This window comes from Falco naumanni, chromosome 12 (genome assembly GCF_017639655.2).
Source record: "Falco naumanni isolate bFalNau1 chromosome 12, bFalNau1.pat, whole genome shotgun sequence".
Classification (NCBI taxonomy): Eukaryota; Metazoa; Chordata; class Aves; order Falconiformes; family Falconidae; genus Falco; species Falco naumanni.
The window spans coordinates 11,241,539-11,263,557 of NC_054065.1; the positions used below are offsets into that span (position 1 = coordinate 11,241,539).

The following is a 22,019-nucleotide window of genomic DNA, read 5'->3' on the forward strand; positions in this document are numbered from 1 at the left end:
TGCACAACTCAAAACAGTAAATGTAATTAGCCACAGGAGAGAAGACTACACTACCATTCACCCATATCTACTGCAAATGTAACACAGAAAGCTCAGGCTCTTCCCCAAATCTGCTACAAAATAGGCAAATAGGCTCTGGAGAAGTAGCAAAAATTAAGACAGTTGGTGGGAGCAGCTGGACTCTTCCTTCCTAACACCATATCCACACACATTCAAAAGCATGTCTAGAATGAAGCTGTTGACATGCACTCCAACCTCACAATATGACTGGAAGCTGACAGTTCATCACTTCTTGTAAAATCAGTTTAACTACCAAATAGGTTAGTCAGCACTGAATTCCAGGTTTTTCCTAGCAGTATCCAAACTTAATAGTTCACTTAGAGTTCCTATACAATGTCTACAGGAGCTCCAGTCACTGTAACAAACAGATCCATAGGCAGATTCGCTAGGAATGGGAGGATCGAAGGCTAAGAGGAGCACAGCTCACACACACCACACAAGACTGATCAAGTGCAAGATAACTCGAAAGGAGCTGTGCCTTTACCAGCTTCCCTGTACAATGGCTCTCCAAGTCCATACATCACAAAAGGGGGGGACTGAACAGATGAAAGTGTTATATTCTGGACACAAGAGACTTCACTCAATTTTATACATATTTTGTCTCAAATCAAAAGAACTTTTCAGTAAACTACAATTTTTTCCCCTTCTACCTCCATTGTAAATACAAGCCTTGGAAAATACTGTTGCTACCAGGCAGAGAGAAAAGGAAACACCATCTCATTCTCAGTGTCTTATTTAGTATAACAGCACCAACACCAAGTTAAACCCACGCAAACTATGGTTTACAATGAATAGGCTGATCTGTTCAGGCTGCTTCCCTCTTGTCCCAAAGGCAGCAGGTTCAGATGCTATTCAGTCCCCCTCCAGTCCAGCTGGACTCACTACTGAGTGTCCTGCTTGCTTTCTATTACTTTTTACATAAAAATAAAAGCCCTTCAAGTTCTGCCACTTGCTTAGGTCTCTTAGTTATTACATTTTAATCACAAACTTATCTTACCTTCTTCACCCTGAGGTGTAAACTACCGTTCTCTTTTTTCTCTCTTTTGAATTTACAGTGTAATAGTCTACATGCAATACATACTGGGCATAACATTTTAGAAACAAAGAATATCATAGAGTCTCAGATTTATAAAGGAGTAACACAGCTAATAGTTTGTAATACTTAGACTGATAACAATCAACTGTCCTCTTCTGTTTTTGTGAGAGTCCATCTGAGTCTCCAAATTAAAAACCACATAACTGAAAGGACATGAAAATAGAACGGTGCTAATATGGCTCTCAGTATATGTGAGAAAAGTTGGATAGGAAACACTCAACAAAGAATTCCTCCACTTCTCAAAGCGTTGCTAAGTTACCCCCTTCTTTCATAAAGAAAATCACTGAGCATGTAGGAAATAGAACTACTGAGATCTTCAGTAACTATGCCACACGCCAGGGCTTTTTATGCATCTTAATTATAATTTGGCCAACCTACTTTTTCACACTCATTGAAAGACTGCTAAGTGAAACCCATGTTTTGCTCATTTTTCAAAAGACATATTTACCAGTTAAATAAAAAGCATGATATGATCTTCTACAAATTAATATAGCCTCATACGTTTATTTTATTATGCTACATATTACAACAGCAATCCAAAACGTTGAATCAAATAGATGATTTAGTAACTTTCAGACATAATACTAATGAAGGTAACCACATGCCTCATTGCAAAGATGTGTGGCTTTCCATACTTGGACTAGCCACTATGAGATTATTTTTTTTTTAATTTTTGGAACACATTATGGAAATGAATACACCGGCAAGCTCTAAGTTGTTCCATATGATTCACTACATAATCACCGCGTGCATTTAAAAGCTATACCTAGCCACTTCTGTTTACCGGCACAGCCTCTATCTTTGCGCTTAAAAAAAGAATGCATACATAATGTGTGTGTTTCTGTATGTATATATATACATATACACTTGAAATTATGTTCATGGGGAGAAAACAGATGCTGTTATGTCCTGAGAGTTTATGTTCCACGCTTGCCTGGGGACAAATAAAAGTGAGTGACTTAAGATCCTCATATTACAAAGCCATCAAGTGCCAAATGAGTTTTTACCATCATGTTTAAAGGTATTCAGCCAAGACTTTATCTAGGTAGGTGTCTTGACCTTAATAATAGTGACTGGAGGGAATGAACGGGAATGCCATTTGTCACACTTAAGGCAGAACTCATAATGCTGAATCAGTATCTGTAAAGTGCCTGGGAAGTCTTAGGGGATAACCTTTAAGCAGAAGTAACTATAAACATCATTTACAAAGACGTATGCATATTTTTGATATCTACCTTCATCCGTCCTGTTTATCTCATGTTCAATGAGCCTTGAGCTACTGGGCCTAGAAGAAGGTGCAACAGATGGCTGTAATGAAGGAAGGTCATCAACATCTCTCAAGTTTGCAAGCATATCTTGCAGCTTTGACCTGTTGGGCCCTAACCAGAAAAAAGAAACAAAAAATTAAATGGTTTATGCATAGTTCATGACGGCACCACTTGTATCAGATATGCTACAGCAGCACATGCAACAATGGATCCTACCTTGCATTATAATGTTACCACAGGAAAAAAAATGAGCACCTATTTTCAGAAGTAACTAATCATCCAGCATGAAATGAATTTCTTGAAAACAAAGTGATAGAAGCAACTGAGAATTGTGAACACATAATTTTCCCCACATTCATAAACTCATACTGCTACTTGCATGGGATGCTGAAGAATGCCTCCAACTGAGTCACACTGAATATTAGAATATTTACTTTTCCAAAACAATAGCTGACATTTGTGAATATTTTAAAATTTTGCATCAGGTACTTTGTGCAGTATATTCTTATGACAACGTGATTATTTTAAATTTATTTGTGCAGTAGTGTAGTATCGTGAACTATATAATACAAAAAGTTATATTAAAATATAAATGCAACTGGATTCACTGGCCTACTTCCTGAAGCTACATATGGTGAAGACCCATGCCCTTCTTGACACTTACCTGTGCTTTGCTCCATCATTTTCCCACATCCCTGTTTTGACTGTTTTATATAGGATTGAGGCTGAAACATATCTTCGGTAGTTTTTCCTGTTGTAAGTTTAATTAAGAATGGGAAAATGTCTTACCCATAGTCCATTATGTTTTCTCCTAGACCAGTAAATAATACAGCTATTTTTAAGCAGCTTTAACACAGAAGTGTACTCTAATATATGTATTCTCTCATAAAACCATTCTATGATTCTATTCTCTTATTACTTCACAGGAGTGTTTACTACAGCCTTGCAAAATCGTAAGTTTACTAATGCAGTTGCAAACTCTACTTTGTCCACCCTAACCATAATGACTGACAATAAACTATATTGTATTTAACTCGTCTGTCACAAAAATATTACTTGATTCAGGAAAACAGTAAGTAGGATTTTGCAAGATTGTTTTACTATAGTATCTGATTTATAAAAACAGTATTTTACTTAGTAGCACTTCAGTGTCTAATCATCACTTACGATGACAATAAAGTCACAGAATCAAACTTTGTACAATTCAATGTCAAGATATTTAGTCCCTTCTTTTTCCCCCAGACTTCCTTCCTCACATTCTTCTTCACTATGTGCAACATCATGAATAGCTGAAAACAGGCTATGATTCTTCCTGGGGTTTCTGCACTGATGCCCTTCCAATGATGGTTTGTCCATGGAAAGATGCTTAATTTCTGTGCTGCAGTAAACCATTTAATCTCCCAAGATCAAACTAATCAAAATCAATCCAAAAGGTACTGTAGAATGTACTGAGCAGTAGTTATCTTCATGAAGGAGCACTGGATGTCCAAGTGCTGCCCTACATCAGAAATTTTTCTCATAAATATATAAAACATGTTCCAATAGTATCTATGTCTATATTAACAATTAAATAGTTTTATTATAAAAAATAAGAAGCACTCAACAGCTGTTCAAGAGTGTAATTTCAACAGTTTGATTAAATAATTTCTGCTAAGTTAACCCAACAGCTATTTACCCTGAACTACATAGCATGTCTGTGTATTTTAGAAAAAACAGACAAATTACAAAAATCAATTTCACTGAATTTGTGTATTGGTATGCCCTCTCTATCTTAACTACAAAGAAATTTAGAATCAATTCTGTGAAACACGCATACTTTAGTTGGTCAGCTCGGCTTCTTTCCAGACTTGCAATTTATTTCCAGTAACTTAGATTATTCCAAAGATGACCAAAACATCACTTGAAAAATTTATAAAGTATGGTAGCGATTTACGGGTTTTTGTAATAAAAAAGAAAAAAAAAAAGGAGGTTTAGTTTCTGTATTTGATGGCATAATTTCAGCAATATAACCAACTGCTGAGCAGCAGCTTATCACAGTATCAATACAAAAAGTAACAAAACAAGCCAGCCTCAACGATGTGAGGATCTGACACCTTTTGCATGTCCCTTTAGAAGTGAGAATTTCCTTGGTATTCATAAGCATCTTCCCACAAAGGGAGAAACATCTCTCAAATTTCTTACTAGTCTACATGCAATATTATTAATTTACATCATTCACACATGAATCCAAAATATGGCTAGATGTTTAAAATATAGCTGTGAATACAGTGCTTTATTTTAAACACTTCATCCAAATTCAAGAAGTTTTAAGTTTTACTTATCAAAAAACATTGATTTTACAAAATAGATTTGTATTTCAAGAAATGTAACAAAAATATAATACAGGGCTAGAAACTGTACTTCAGATACTGATCACAGGTTTTTGTACGAATAACAATATCCAACATTTTTAAAGGCTAGTCCCACAGGTATGAAAGTCAATAATTAAATCCTATGATTTACAAATAAACTGATGGTCAGAGTTGCTTCCTATTTCGAGCCCTGCATAACAAATTATGATGACAGCATGACTTTCATGTTGTAAATGTTAAGTATAAACAGGGGTAGAAATTAACCTGTTTTCTCCCTCTGTCATCTAATAGGACACTCAAGACAGTTTCTGTTTTGGTTTTGTTTTTTTCTTTTATTTATTTACATACCAGACTTTAACTCTTCCTGTGAAACTGGCATGTTTCCAGCTAAGAAAGGGTTCTGAAGTCCTCTATATTAAAGTGTGAGCTATTAAACCAATGTATTTTACAATTTAAGTTTCTGAATAACAAAAGTATAATCCATATTCAAAGCAAGGATTTTTCATTAATCCAACACGTGGTTGGAAGAAGTTATATCTAATCCAACTATTTACACGGTAACTTGATTGACTTATTAATTTCAACCCCTGAGAACTGGTGAACAGGAAAGCAGTCAGGAGCAGCAAAGTAAAAGAGTAAGTAATTTTAGGAAAACATTGAAAGAGAGATAGAATTAAGGGTGTGAAAGATGTGAGATTTATGATTTTAAGGTGCAATGTTTTCCACTTACTCTTCACCCCCTTTTTCCCCTTGCGCTCCTTTTTGTATTGTTCCTTGAGTTTGGTTATTACTCCCTGGTCGACATTCCAAGCTTCAGGCATGAGACACTGGTCTTCCTTTTCTAAACAAAGTGAAACAAATGAAACATCCTTTTTCAATAATGTCACCAAGTGATCTCCACTGAAGGAGGTAACAGCTGCTGTCAATGGCATTTTGTCTTTTATTTTAAACAGACAGAAATAGCACCAAGCTTGTGAAAGCTGTAAAACTGCTACTCACATTCCAGTTCTATTTGCTCAGTATTTTCTTAACAAAAAATTTCACATGCCTAATTTCAATAACCAAGCACATAGCTGTTCATAAATGTAAGCAACATTAATTATATAATAAATCAGGACACACTTTTTAGCTTTTTCTTTTCTCCAGGGAATTATTATATCTGGAAGCAGCAGCTATGTTACTGGTCAACAAAACTTTACAACTCAGATGTTGCGTTACTACATTTCAAATTTTCATTTCATTGTCCTTGTGCTATGTTGTCATTTACACAAATCAGTAGCACATTTAAATCATTTTGGAACACAGTATACATGTCACCAAGGCTTGAATAAAATCTTAAAGCACTGAAGCCATGAAATTTCACAAAAAGGGGAAGGTGTGAGTTAGTCGTCTTTGAAAAAATACACAAAATATTTCAACATGTCTAATGAAAAAAAAATCCCCACTTTTATTTTTATAAACATTTCTTAAATTGTTTCCTCTGTGACATGATACAGAGAAGAATTATTCTTCCAATAGTGTGGTATCTGGAGATTTGAACAAAATGTGTTATGTGAGTTCAAATCTTCAAGTCATTTTTCCATATATGGGGAGACTGTACTAAGGCAGCTTCAAAAAATAATTTGCAAGAGGAGGGAGGTAATACAACTTTTTACGTATTTGTTTTCATGACCACTACAGCTACAATTTTTCTTGAAATGCATCAGCTTTTTGCTTTGTTTTTATCATTAAAATCTGAAATTAATTCCTTTCAGACCAAGTTTGCTTTGTACATCAATAAACTATTCTGGACCTTTTAAAATACAAACAACAATAAACTTATCCTCAGACTAACATGCAGAAAGATCATTAAATGTCTGTAGAGGAAGCACACTATCAATCACAGTCTGAAGGAGCCACTATGATTGGACAGAAGATCTAAAACCAGACATATGGGGACTGACTTGTTAGGAGTTAACTATGCTGAGAAAGACCTAGGGATCCTCCACCAACATCAAACCGAACAAGAGTCAGCAGCACACTGCTGCACTAAAGGCAATCAACCGTCCTGGGCTGTAGTAACAAAAACGTAACTAGTAGGGTGAGGGAAGCGATTATTCCCCTGTTTGGCACTTATACTGGGTAACCTTTAAGTATAATGCTAATTACCTAGTACTGGCGTAGCATAGCGAGTCCAGGGGAACCACTAAGATGGTCAAGGACAAGCTACAAGGAGGGGCTGAGACTACTGCCAGTGTTCAGCGATGGCAAAAGAGGCGTTTGTGCTGCTTACAACTATCAAATGGGCAGGTGTGGAGAAGACACTCTGCTCGGACTTGCATCACAGAAGGACAAAAGGATTTTTTACCGTTAAGGAGAGTCAAATACCAGAATACTGCCCCTGAGAGTTTATGGGAACTCCCTTCTTGGAAGGTAGTCAAAACTTTACAAGAAGGCAGCCAGAGTAAACTGCTGCACATGGACGTAAGCAGGAGGTTGGACTAGATGATCTCTCCCTCCTGTGAGCCCCAGTCATGATCCTATACTCATGAGTGACAGATATAATACCCGAAGTCTTGAGGCATTAGTCTTTTTGCAGCAGCTATGAAAAGAGAGAGGTATTAATAAGCTAAAGACTCTAAAAAAGATGGTCTGTGGGCTAAAACATGTCCTCTTCATACATATACCCAAGTAAGTACCACTAATGATCAAAAATTGTGTAAAGAACTCCAAAAAGGTATCAGAAAATCACTCCTGAGACAGGTACATATTCTTTCTAGGACCAGGTTACAAGTTTTAATCATGGTTTTCCTCCATAGCTAGACAAGATTTTTTGTGCTCCTCCAACAAAAAGTGTAACTAGATTTATATTAGATTGTATTGTTGCCAGGAAAATACATAATATATTCATTTTCTAGAGACTTTCCCAGGATGCTTCCTGCATGTCCCACAGGTTCTCTTCAACTTCACAAGTGGATCCTGAACTACTACCGTGCAAGTGCTTTATAGTTCAAAAATTATCTGAACACTCCTGAGGACCTTTCAAGCCAATGGGTTCCACAGTTACAGCAACTGATCAGTAATGCTTGGGATCCAAAATAGAACAGGGACTCCCTCTGTTTGCTTCTATTCTCACTACACAACATCACTGTTATATGCTACATTTAACAGTTTCATTTAATCAAAAAATGTTAATCAAATTAACATACGTAATTCATAATGGCAGCTCCCTGATCTTTTATAAAGTTACCATAAAAGACACAGGTTGTGAAACAAGTAACTGAAAACCATGAATATCTAACTCAAAAAAAACCCATCAGTATTTCTAGAAATGAAAATACTATTTTCCATGACAGTTCAGTTTTAATGTTAGGCTTCTGCTCATTTGTACTCAGCTGTCATCAATGAAAGTAAAAATAGATCCAGAGTGTGAATTTAAGAACAAAAAAGCTTCTGTTGACTTACTAACATTTTGGTGACAAAAACCAACAGCTACACTTACCAAGCACAAACAAATAAATTTTAATATTAAAGAGAAGTATCAGAACAACCTAATAAAAACATTTTTCATAAAAAGAGTAACATTCCTAAATTTGTTTGATCAACAGAATACTGATCAGTACATATAGATACAGAATGCTGTATCTAATAATATTGAAACACATTCTCTCAAGCAGAGAGCCTACACCACACTGAACAATAACCGTGAGTCCAACCAACAGCTGGACACAGCTTCAGCAAACAGCAAAATACAGCATCTTGGAGCTGTAAACTCACATGAGAACCACAGTGCTATGGCTCCTTTGTCTGTCAAGGTTTCAGTTTCATTATAAAGCTCAATTATTTTCTACTTATCTTCCATAGCTCTCTGTGTCCACTTCTGTTTAAGACTTTCCAGAGCAGCTTTAGGAGAAAACAACTCCCCATCAAGATATTTAACTAGTTCTCTTCCTTATTCTCTTCCCTATGCAGCGGGTTTATGCAGAATAATTATGTCAAGGTAAAGCGGATGATGGCATTTTGGGTTGCAGGACATGAACTCCAAAGGACAGAGAGTAGTTTGTGAAATGTCTCTCTGACTTGAGGGCTTAAAGATATATTATTCTGATAAATTATTAAAAAAAATTTGAGCAACGGAATAGTTCATATTTCCCAAATTGCTAGCACACAATAAACGTACAGCTAATTCAGTCTTCATGATTCACATTACTCTCTGTATCAAAATAGGAGAGCGCTAAGATGATGAAGTAACTCGTGTCATAATTGTAAAATACAGATTTATCAGAGTCCTTCATTAGCATGGGTCACTGGAAAAACACACTGAAATTCCACTCATAAAATTCAAATTCTACCTGCCTTATTAATAAAGAAAAGGAAAAAGACAATGACCAGAAGCAGAAACCTTGAAGAATCCTTACATTAAAGCAATATACAGAAAAATGAGAATATTATGTTAAGAAGACTTCAGTCTGCCAATTATTTACTTTAAGAATACTTAAAAAGTGCTGTGATTGTGATAGAGATCTCAATCAATCTATCACTAAAAATATATTCTTAGCACCTTCCCCACCCCACCCCACCCCCCGGTACAATCCATTAAATTTCCTTACCCCAGTCTGTTCCATCTCCTGAACTTCTTGATTCCCCATCACCTTCATCTGAGGTAACCAAAAAGTCAAACTCTTTCAAAGCTTCTTCTGTGTCTCTATCTTCACTGCTGTCAGATAGCACTCTTTTTCTTACAATCTGAAAAGTCAGGAAGGAGAGGAAGAAAAGCTGAATTAAGTTACACATGCATCTTTATACTTAGCAGTAGTCTTCTCTTCTATGCAAAATCCTAACAGGACGGTGAAGAAGCTGAAAAGTATACATTAATAAGCAAATCTGAAATAAGCATACAGACTTTGCTCAAATTTCTAAGTCAAAATGAAATTTGTCTGTAGATCTTTCTTCCTGTGATCACCAATAATCACTTGATAATGAATCTACATTGACCTAGATTGCTATTTTTTTTTCAATATCAGAAAAGTACAAACTTTCTCTTAATACAGGTTAAAAAACCCACAGAAAAGCAACAAAACCCCCCGAATGCTGTAGAAAGGACTTCAGCAAAACCAGACTCACTCTGCTTGTCTGAAAATAGCTTTTTTAACTCCCACCTCTGAAACCACTCTACATGTGGACCAAAAGACAAGTCTAGGAAAAAACCCAAACATATCTGATGAGCTAATTTGCTTAGCTTTGGCAAAAATAATTCCATCCTGAACAATTCCTCAGATATTACTGTTATTTAAACATGTTTAAACTGCATTTCCCTTTCAAATTCAAAAGCAAATTTGGTTTAAAAAAAAATCACCGAATTTTGGTAAAATATATGTTTTAAGGACCTCGTTGTATGCTTTCTGCAATAAATTTACTTTTCCCTCAATAATCAAAACAAACTAGATGCTTTGCAGTTATTTGACTAACAAGTTGGTTGATGCAATGATACATGAAATCTGAGGCATAAATTTTACTTCTACAGAAAAAAAAAAATTACATTCATCACAATATTTTGACTTGGAACCTTGCTAAGGGACAGTTTGAAAAGACCTCAAGTAAGCCAACATCCCACAGTTCATGAGGATGAACGACTGTTTCTTCTAAATACAATGAGCGAATTTCAAAACTAAAAGCAATTCTAAATGTCAAGTTTCATTCCTTCAGCAGGTGTTCAGTAACATACAGATGATTTTACAAAAGAGTTTCAGACATTAGCTTACAGCCCATGAATGACAGGAACAAGTTTCCAAAGATCCTTTTTAAAAGCTCTTTTAAAACTGATGGGGTTTTAGGTGTTTATTCTTAAAACTGGTCATAGAAACAATCACATTATCATAACACTTATCTGCTTCAGTCCTGAGAAAACACAACTCATTAAATAAATACTAATTTTGAAAAGAAGATAAAATTGAGAACTGATTGTATAGATCTATTTTATGTGATCATATGGACAAATCATATAGAAAAGTATAGATCATGAGGTATTTGGCTGAATAAACAATCAAAAACGTCTATTAACCATAAGTTAAAGAGTTCCAGTTATACTTTCTCTTCCTTCCACAAGCTTTTTAAAAAGAAATGTGCTATTTCAGTTCTGTACCCTAGAAGGATAAATTTCTAAAAGTTCTTTTAAATATCAATAGATTTATAAAAATATTCAAGAAACAACACATTTTTGACATGCAACATGACATACAATACCTTAAAACTAAGCTGATACTGTAAAAAAAGGACAACTGCTTTCTTAGAAGTTGTGTATCCAATGTGTATCAAAAATATTAGGCAGTATAGAACAGCAGAAAGCCAATTTTAAAAAAATTAACCTGTCACTGAAAACTTAAAGCAATGAAGATAGCAAAGCTTAACTTGTTGCACAAACCCAGAAATGCATATGTAATTCCTCTTATGCACACATGCTTGGACAGACCATCATAAAGATGCACTAATGATTTGCACGTGTACATACACAGTCATATACTTTGCATATAGGCATCTCATTAATCTCACTTTTTCTGTTCTTCGTAACTTTTTCAATTATTTTTTCCACTCACTGTTGCGGTATCAATGATTGTTTTCTCTCTTCCTTCAATATCTTCCTCATCTTCCTCATCACTAAAGTCTGCAGCTGCATTTTCAAGAAACTTGAAGGTCTCTAGCAGAGAGGCAGAGTCAGTCAATTCAGGTTTCCTAAACAACAACAACAACCACCACCATGAGTCAAAAGAAATCGTAACAGTCACTTTTGCAATTACTAGTCTGTTCTGTATTATCATGCCCAACAACACATGAGACTCAAATAAGCCTGCACGTAAAAATGGAATATTACAGATAAAAACGTTTGTGGATTAACTAACTAAACACCCGTAAACTATCCTATTAGAACCAACTCCTCATTCAACTGCAATTACCAGGACAGACGCTTTAATTTTTTATTTCAAAAGCATTTTAAAGCAACATTCATCCGATACATCCCCAAAAGCAACATCAATAATGATACATCATCACTTTAAAGCCACAGCAACAAGGACATGAGTTACAGCTACTAAGTTGGCCTCCCACGTGTACATCAGGGTGCAGAAAAACTTTGCTGCTGCGTTCTGATGCTCCTCACCTTGCTGGGAAACATCAAACTCCAGATCTATTATTCATTAACATTTGAGACACGGTAAATTTGCCACTATAAAACCAGACAATGGGAAAATATAATTGATAACTAAATAATGTTTGCCTAGACATTAACATTAAACAAAGAAACAGGTGAAGACTAGATAAAATCACAGCTGCACTGGCACAGATTCAGGCACTGCCTCAGAACTGGAAGCGTAAGGGCTGCTTTATTAACAACTGAAGAGGAAGAAGCCAAGAAGCAAGACTGAAACCACTATTAAAACTGATGAAAGTACAATTAAAGCAATCCTAAAATTAACAATAGACACCATGTTTTCTGTGCAGAAGACGCACTTCTCCATCATTCCCTCAAAGATCAAGTGCTGGGAAAAAATTACACCCTTTGAATTGTAATGATTACTTCCAGTAAAACCTTGTACATTCTTTGTATGACTTTACAGCAGTAAAGACAAGCTTTATTGTTTTCTTACCTTTAATCAGGAGTCTGTTTTTCATAGTTCATCACTAAATGCACGTCATCTTGATTTTCACAACCACTGAAACAATAGAAGTCTCTCTCTCTCCTTTCAGAGTTGTAGCTCTAGATCATCTTGCATAGTCACCCTTAGTATGAACAAGGGCCTCGCTAGTGCTACATTGTGCTTCTGCTATGAACCATTTCAAAAGGTTCAGTCAACTAACAAGCCTATATAGTTACACCTTTTAAACTCCCTGCAGTGTAAACACCTCCATCCATCACCCACTTACTCCAGTGTTTCCTCGTAACACTTTTCAAAGGTTTAATACAGGAAATATCCAAAGGCAAAAGTTCCAATATGTAATAAGGTGTGATAAGCAGTCTCTGCTTCTTTATGCAGTCTCTGCTCAAGCAGTTCTATGCTTATATGACAATAATTAGTAAGAGTGGCTTCTTCATAGCCCAGATGTCTGGATCTCATTAAGACAATTTGCTGTTCTACCTTTTTTTCATTTATTCATCTTTACAGCCCAAAAATACCAACAGAGACTTCACTTGCCACATGTAGAAATTCCACATACACAGCACCATAATATCCGTGATGTACAATATGTCTTCGTGGTCACTGGCTTTACTGAGAACACTCCTACCTTCCCATATCTTATCTTAGCTAGGAACAGGATCAAACACGTTTCCAGTCTGCCTTGCTTCCTACAGTATTTTGACCCTCTTGTGTCTATGACAAACCTGAAAGCACTCTAATATTTTTCTTTTTCCTTAAGTAATCACTTCTTTTATGGCCTATAATGCCTCATGAATCTGTAGGAATAATGTACATTTTCACAGAATCCTATGGTACCATTATTTTGCCAATTCCAACACTCAAATCTCAATAAGACAAAACTTGTAATGTGCTTCACTTGACTAACTTCTTGATTTTCAGCAAATTTTGTGTATCCTGTTCGACTTCTAGTAGACTGAATCATCCAATCACAACTATATTTCTAGTTTTTTCCTCTCTATTATGTTGTGTAAAAATCTGCCATGCAAAATCTTGGCTGCTAATTGTTATTAGCCATTATCAGACAGGCTACAGTAAATGGCAACATATGAACTATGAACATATGAACACGGAACATAAAATTTTTATCAACAGAATTTGTTATTATGAGACAGATATCTTTCAACAGTACAAGTATTTGCAGTAATTCATACCTAGATTTGATTCTGTATTAATTTGATCTTAAATCATGCGCTCTCACTCTGAAGTTCAAAGTGACTACTGAAAGAGGTGGTTATATCTTTTTTAACTGGTCTTAATTCAACTATCATATTAATTATTAAATACTTTAGTGGGCAGGATATATACATAATTGTATATCTCTGTGTGCACAGTGAGGTAAAAGACATCTCATGCACTGGAAAACACAGTAGTTTACAACTTATTTCAAAACTCCTGCACTGTACAAAAATGTACAAAGTCAGCATTGCACCACAGAAGATTATTTGTGCTAAGGCACAACTTTCAAGAAAGAATTCATAAGAACCCAAAAAAAGAAAATAGAAGTGATAGAATATTTAAACTATTTAAAGGTTCTACATGGAAAAGAAGCTTCACACTGACAAACTGGTTGATTTGCTATATTGTACCCCAATACACTTCAGCAGTCAAATCAAAAGTAACTCAACAATTTAGCTATTTTTCATTTATATACATTTCATCCTTTATCATCATATAATATACTGTAGATATTACTGTCAGCATGAATACTTAGGAATACTGTAAAATATACTTAAGAGAATGTCTCGCCTTTTATGTTATATGCTTTGATGGCAATTTGAAGCTTGCTTGTTTCATTATTTTCCATCTGTTTAGTTCACAAAGCAACATAAAAAAGCAGAAATGGCAAAAGTAAATCCAGAGATAGGGTAGTACAATAAATTACTTTAAATTCCATTTATAATAACACACACATTTCCAGGGCTTTTGTGGTCTAGAATACTTTTTAACAAATTAATGGGTGAGAACAACAGAAGGGAGTGCCAAAGCAGGAGACCGATACATTAACTGTAGTATTACAGGCATGAGTGAGGCAAGACTATAGCAAGGTTCAGGACCTGTTGAAAATAAAAGGAGACCAAAACCCCAGAAAAGGTCTCAAAAAGGACAATTCCTCTTTACTGGACTTTCCTAGATCAAAACATTTATAAGAGACAACATAATTTTCAAAGAGTACAAGAACTGAGAAGTGTTCCCTTTTCCTTCTTCACCAGCCTGTAAAGTTTTCTGTAAAGAAAACTGCTGGGGAAAAACAATCCAGTAACCCCAGACAGCAGGAACAGTTACAGGAGTATCAAAGCAGAGAGCATAGAGTAAACCAGATTTTGGCAGGACTTCCTCAACCCTGTACTCCTCAGCTGCTTGTTCTGAGTCTCTTTCCCACTGCTCTTTCCTCAATCACACTCTGCAACAGCACCCTTACATGGTTTTCTCCCCAGCACCTAACCTTGCCTTCTTTCCTTGAGGGTTTCATCCCAGTTGACTTACCACTTCCTAACCTCATTTAAATAATAATAATAACAACAACAACAACAACAACATTTAAGCAATATGACATCTTCTATCAGATACTGATGCTGTTAAACTCTGCCTTACATCCTCCTCTCCAGTAGCCTTATCCAATTAGACAGGAAAGTGTTGGGGGCAGAGAGACTACCTGCTGCTCGTGTCTGCAGATGAGTAACTACAGCAGGACTAACTGCTAGTCACAAGTATAGCAAGTACAGCAGGCAGTGCCAGAAAGTAAAATATAGCTACACTAACACTGCTGGGTCTTCCATCTTACTACTAACGGAGGAGTAGCATGAATATTACTCTTCACACACGGAACCTCTGATCCCCAAAGATAAGAAACTTTTTCCTGTTTAAAACACATAATTCTTTTTACAAATGGGCTGGTAATAAAGTACTTACCTCCCTTAAAGCAATATAAACCTGAAATTAGATAAATATTTTTCTCCTCTGAAGAAGTTGCCAGAATTTTCTGCAGCTGTGACTGCTCTGAAAATCTCATCCTAACTTGTATTTTACAGTCAGATTTGTCTTAACTCCTTGGCCCCTGTAAGACTAAAAATAATATCATCTTCCCGTGAAACTTAAGAAATATGATTTGTGGATATTCCACATGTACTATTTAAAACAAGCATGGCTCTCACTGGGCCTCAGGGGGCCACACAGCCCGCTCTTCATTTTCTGCCCTACAGTGACACAGATCAAGACAAGTATTTTGTATAAAAATTCAGTTGGCCCAGACATTGCAATATGAGCGGCTTTACAAAATGTATAGTGTTCAATTAGCTCTCAACATTAAATATTCAGGACCTTAACATAAATCCAGCTTCTTACTGACTGAAAAGGAGAAACCATAACCTACAGGAAAGGTGAAGTTTTTATGTGGAAACTAAACCAGCACATTGATGGTACCTCTCCTGCTCCAAACACTACTCAGGCATTTCAGATTGCAAAGTCAAGTTTAACTCAGACCAAAGCCACATTACAGACATGTATTTTCTTTGTAACCAACACATTCAGTATTTTTATCATTACCTTTTCCTTTGTTGTTAATGACTCTTGGGTGTCTGTGGTCAGGTCCAGGGAGACCTTCATAAACTTCTCCCATGAACTACCCAACCACAACGGCATTAACTGCCTCGGTCCTACTCGCTCCCCCAAAGGAAGAAGTAGAGGGGTTTTTTGTTTGTTTTATCCAAGACATACACAAGTTATCTTAAATAAAACCAGATTTTATTGATAAATTCAGAAGTAGGAAGAGATACCACAGTAAAATTAAATAAACACAAGTTCAGCTCAGGCTGAGAAACGTTTCTGGGGGCCTGTACAGGAAAAAAAGCCTGTTGTGACCCAGCATTCAAAGAGCCATTCTAGCATACTCTTTCTTGAGCCATTTTCTTTGGCTCAGTTTCCTCCTGCTACCAAAACATGCTACTGCAAGGTCATAAGTTTTATTAATTCCCCATAGAATTTAGTTTTGTGTTTTAACACAGTCTTTTCAATGCGGCTAGTTGAGTTCTTTCGAACTGGACGTAGTAAATAAACGCATGCAGATTCAAACATATTCTTTTCTGAGGACTGCCTTTCAGAACAGTTTGCTAAATCTTCAATACTGTGCAAAATCTGTCACAATGCAGCACAGAAAATATCAGACTAATAATGTATAAAACTATGGAACACATAAAATAATCAAAATTTACACACAAGGAACACAAGGCAGGCTAGACTGTCATAACCTTTGAAACCCCTTATGAATTCACACCACACAATGCAAGAACCAGTGCAATACATATTACAACTGGTAAGCAACACTTACAAAATGGTTTGGATGTAAATTGGAATCGCGGAGGAATGCCATTTAAAAAGGAAAGGCCAATTCTCTTGCCAAATCTAGTCAGATAACTATGTGGAATAAACAAGCTTTTTAAAGAATAGAAATAAAAAATAAATTCAACGTTTGAAGAATCAAAGTAACCTCTAAGTTATTTCCCCAGTCACCGCCCCTCTCTTTGCTTCTCTCTTTCCCACCGCACAACTTCTCTGTTTCTTACTCCCCAACTCCTTCTGTATCATGAGTCTTATGTGAAATTTCCAAGAAGCATCCCTCAAACCCTTAAGCCATAGATCTGTGCCAATGAAATGAAAACAGTTAACAGTGGTCCATTGGTAATACTTTCTTCACACAAAACCCCAATTAATCTTCCCCTGCTACTGCTGCTTCAATGCATCTGTTGAAAGTGTCCAGGTCTGGCCTAAATCAGTTACCTTTGAAATGCCTGTTAGGTCACTGCAAGATGGAGGCAGGAACAAACAGGTAAAAGGTGAAAAAAAATCAGTAAAGGGAATAAGGCAATTAGATCTTGGATTTTTTTCTTTTTGCAATTCAGTATTTTAGTCTCACATACTATTTTGGAAATCTTTTTCATGGCAAATGTTACCTCAGATTGTTAAATTTAGAGATATTTTCCCAAATAAACCATTTTATAAGCTAGTCAACACACAACATTTGTCAGCCAGTATGCAGCATTTTCATTACATGGGTCAGTGTTAATAGGATTTAGAGATGCAGAAGTTATTATTCAAAGCCTTCTGGTACAGAAAGACATTCATTCGCTGAAATGTCAGCTGGAATGGTTTGTTGTACATCAAAAAGATAAGGTCTTCAAAATGTTTAATTTTAATCTTTAAAACATCTTTGGATTTGCTCTCAAATGTTGAGGTTTGATGCCTTTTTGCTCATGTAAAGTATAAGCAGTGGAAGCCATATGCAGGTCAATAGAAAAAAAACCCTGGGCAGTAGATCAGTTTCAGAGAGAGACTCATATATCATTCAGGATATTTTTTTCTTTTAAAAGTTTCTATTCTCTATTTAAACACAGTTCTAATAACCAAACCCTTAGCAAGAACTTGGATAATTTATCTATATTGGTTTTTACATATACACACATCCCTATATATATGTGTGTGTATATACCTGGTATACCCTCATTCCTTTCCAGTTCTATTCCTTTATTATATTTGCTTCCACTCACATCAAATAGCAGTCAAATACACACCCTGAAGAAGGTAAACTAATTGGACTGTTTAGGTTTCAGTCAGCAAGATAAAGCTATTAAAAATGAGGTAATAAGTGAACCCCAGACACTTAAATACTTCCACATTTTCAAGGCTACAAGTGACATTTGCGGGCAAGCTTTCGTTTTTGTTTCAATTTTCTGGGGGAAAGGACCCATTTCTTTCACTCCAGGTGTTAAGAATTCCAATCATTATTATGAAGTTATTATTTTAGTATCTATTTTTGAGTCCAATCATGCCAAGTGGTACTTATCTTTGATAATGCAAGTGAGCTGATTGAAGAAACTGAAAACAGATTCTCTTAAATTCCATGACATAAGTGGAAACAGGACTATATCTATCTCAGATTGTCATATTAACATTTCGTTTATGGAATCAGAATCTTGCAGGGTGCATTCAAAATCCACATGATGTCTTGAGTGCTAAAGTTTTCAAAAGGATCTGTACATCAGCAAATAAATAGGCAATGTAAGAATACAAAGTTTGGCCACAGATGTACCAGCTAGTAACACATATCAGCTGAGGCTACTTCACCTAACAGAGTATGAAGAGAAACCAATTTCGCTTTAAGACTTTCAGACAACAGTAGCTTGTTCATCACTGTATCAAAAGAAGAAAAAAAACCCAAAGGGGGGGGGGGCTTCTCTGACATCACTGCAGGCCTTTAAGATAAACAAAATTAAGCTGAAAGGTATGAGAGACCAGATGACAATCTTCTAAAAACGACTGGAGCTTAGCAAGTTACGTATTGTCTCCTGCAAATAAATATTATTGTCTTCAGTATTTGCACTACAGTAACTACTGTATGCTTCTACATACCAAAGCAAACAGCAGCAACTTTATAATAATCAACCCAAACATTCTCACCAGCCTTTCCTATAAAAAGGTTCAACTTACTGTTGGTACCACAGCACTGAGTGTCCAAACCCCAGCTGTTGAAGTAGGTGTAACTGGTATAACAGACAGCAAGTTATAACTGGTGTAACAGACAACTCATAAAAATCTGTAGAAGATGTAGTGAGCACTCAGCAGAAGAGAAACATCCTCTCTACCCACCACAAAGTACACACTTCACACATGCCTGGGGTCAGAGGAAAAATGCCAGGACTTACCCTTAAAACAATCAAAGGCACTTCCAAAAAATAAAAATGAAATAAAATTTTAAAAGAGAGAGTAGAGAAGTGTGGGCATCTGCTGTTGTCAGTACAGTCACAGGTAGATCAGAGATATTGCCGAGTAGCAGCAACAAGCACTATATACAGATCAATGGGCTTACACAAAACCTGTGCTAAAATCAAACCATGCTGAGAAGTACAGCAGCTTTTCCATTCTTTTACTGGAATTCTCCCAATACCAATTTGTTTTGTTCTCTACCACTTTCATTTCACTGAGAAAGTATTGGTTGGTTACCAATGACAGTCAAAACAACGGAAGTTTTGTTTCCTGTTTCTGTTTCCCCCTTCTCTCCTCCCGAAAGGGTAACCATATGGCAGCATAAAAGCATCAAATACTGGGTTTTTTTATTTTCTTTGGGACTTATCACATGAGTGTCCAGTTGTACAGCAGGCCATTCAGCCAATCTGTTCTTTCTGCAATTTACATCGCTATATTGAGAAATCTTTAAGGAATTGTAAAGCTAATGTGCTTTCTATTTTCCTGATCCTGAAATGCATCATTGTATCCATTTTCCTTCTGTTTTTCACTGTGCTGTTTTCCCCTCTATTGCATATTATCTTCATCGCATTCACTCACATTCTTTCCAAACTGCTAATGATTTGTCTTCATTGTTTCTCACCCACAAGCTTTCTCTTTATTCAGTTCCCATACTCCACTTCTCACATTCTTCCTTCCATGTAAACATTTTTCTAAGTGTCAGACTTAAAATCCAGTCTCATCTGGGTCCACAATATTATGCAGTTCTTCCAAGATCAAACAAATCAAATGTTCCATGAGTTGTGTTTTCTCTCTAGCAGAGGTATTCCTTGTTAGACTAGATTAATTTCCATGCATTACATTTTGTCCAGCACTCTGCTCTTCAAATGCAACTAAAACATCTTCAGGTTGACCACTAGCCTCAGCCTTGCTAGAAGACATTTGACATCAATGTTCATTAAATGTTTTGAACCACAAAATTTGCTGAACTGTGCTGGCTCGAGCAGTTCACAGGCTTCTGCAGTGACAGCAAAGCCTTCTCTTTCAAGGAGCTTTACTGTACATGTATAGCCACAGAGCATCTTCCCATCTGCATTTTAATTTGCAACTGTCCCAATTTCTGGTGGTCCTGGCACCCATGCACGTAAGTCCTTAAACTTCCTGGTACTGCGCTATGGTTTTGGTCAGTTTCTTGTTCTTCCAGTCTCTCACCATAACTTTCCTCCTCTATCACTACCAAACTGCGGGCACTTGTTCATTGCACGCCTTCCAACCATACAAGCTCTCTGTGGCCCCCAGTCCTCGTCTCACTTTACATGCATGCTAGAAATAACGAGAGGCTGCTAAAAGAACTGCCAGTCCTTTTGCCCTCCCAGTAAGGAGCCTAGCACAGGCAAGGTTACTTCGAAGAGTGCCCCTACCTTGACTGTGAGCCAGAATCTAGCTGAGCCACCTAAATTTTTCCCAGTTCTGCCAACCGGTTAGAAAAAAGTTGAATTAAGTTTTCAAACACTAAGCAAGAATTCCAGTTGGGATCAGCAGCAAGATCCATGTGCCTTAAATCTTAGTCACCTATTCGAAGCCAATACTCTTCAAAAAGAAGCTGTTCTATACATGTTTAAGTAATGCTGACAATAGATGAGGCAGTTAACAGGTAAGTATGAGCTATTCAAGAATAACATTTCATCTCATTTCTGATTTTGCATTTGCCATAAAGCAGCACTTCAAAATTGCAGAGGCAAGCAACGATGGAGCTGGGAGCAGGTGAACAGTGCCACATGCCATAGAAACAGTGAGGTTGTCCTGGTTTCTGCTGGGATACAGTTAATTTTCTTCTCAATAGCTGGTACAATGCTGTGTTTTGAATTTAGTATGAGAATAATGTTCATAACACGTTAATGTTTTTAGTTATTGATAAGTAATGTTTATACTAAGTCATGGACTCTTCAGTTTCATGGGCCCTGCCAGCAAGAAGGCTGGAGGGGCATGGGAAATTGGGAGGGGACACAGCGAGGACAGCTGACCTGAACTAGCCAAAGGGATACTCCATAACACAGATCATCATGCTCAGTATATAAAGCTGGGGGAATAAGGAGGAAGAGGGGAGACATTTGGAATCAACGGCGTTTGCCTTCCCAAGTAACCATTACACGGGATGGAGCTTTGCTTTCCTGGAGATGGCCAAACACTTGCCTGCTGATGGGAAGGGGTAAACCAGCTCCTTGTTTTGCTTTGCTTGCGTGTGCAGCTTTTGCTTTACCTATTGAACTGTCTTTACCTCAAGCCATGAATTTTCTCACTTTTATTCTTCCAGTTCTCTCCCCCATACCACCAGGGGGGAGTAAGCAAGTGGCTGCATGGTGCTTAGTTGCTGGCCGGAGTTCAACCATGATAGAGGTGTTAACATTTTACAGTATCTAATAGCACAAGATGATAGAGCTGTTAAATAATAGGCAGTCTCTGCCAGGAAGAAAGCCACAAAATGCTTCCTGCACAGGAAATTGAAAAGGATGGTCTGAAAGCGTACTTGAAACACCCAGAAGAATCACAACATTGAAAGCTAGTCCTGTATTCAGATTGACCAAAGAATTTGAGTAAAATCCCAATCTTTCCCTCTCAGTGAGGGAGAACTCGGCAGACATACACAAACTCAGAATCACCTGTGAAGACTAATGTGATTATGTTGAATAAGATCAGCAGAAAATTCTGCCACGGTAAAACCCTGGAGTCACTTCCTGCACATCATGTTTCAGAATGCTCCCCCTAAGCTTTCTAATACAGTCTGCCATCTTACGCATCACAAGTGAGATGAAAACAGTTTCTCAAAGGATGCAGCCTG

General features: G+C 36.7%; 1 protein-coding gene across 5 annotated transcripts in view; it reads right to left on the bottom strand.

Moving 5' to 3' along the window:
• STRN (striatin) overlaps positions 1–22,019 on the bottom strand; it is a 73,303-nt gene that overhangs the window by 23,076 nt on the left and 28,208 nt on the right. For 2 of the 5 annotated variants that reach the window (XM_040611461.1, XM_040611460.1), the window contains exons 6-10: positions 11,348–11,483; positions 9,365–9,500; positions 5,506–5,616; positions 3,089–3,175; positions 2,392–2,535 (exon numbers count right to left, since the gene is read on the bottom strand). In XM_040611461.1, the coding sequence (XP_040467395.1) occupies positions 2,392–2,535; positions 3,089–3,175; positions 5,506–5,616; positions 9,365–9,500; positions 11,348–11,483 (614 nt within the window). The remainder of the gene's footprint in view (positions 1–2,391; positions 2,536–3,088; positions 3,176–5,505; positions 5,617–9,364; positions 9,501–11,347; positions 11,484–22,019) is intronic. The other 3 variants (XM_040611463.1, XM_040611462.1, XM_040611464.1) reach the window with 2 other exon arrangements.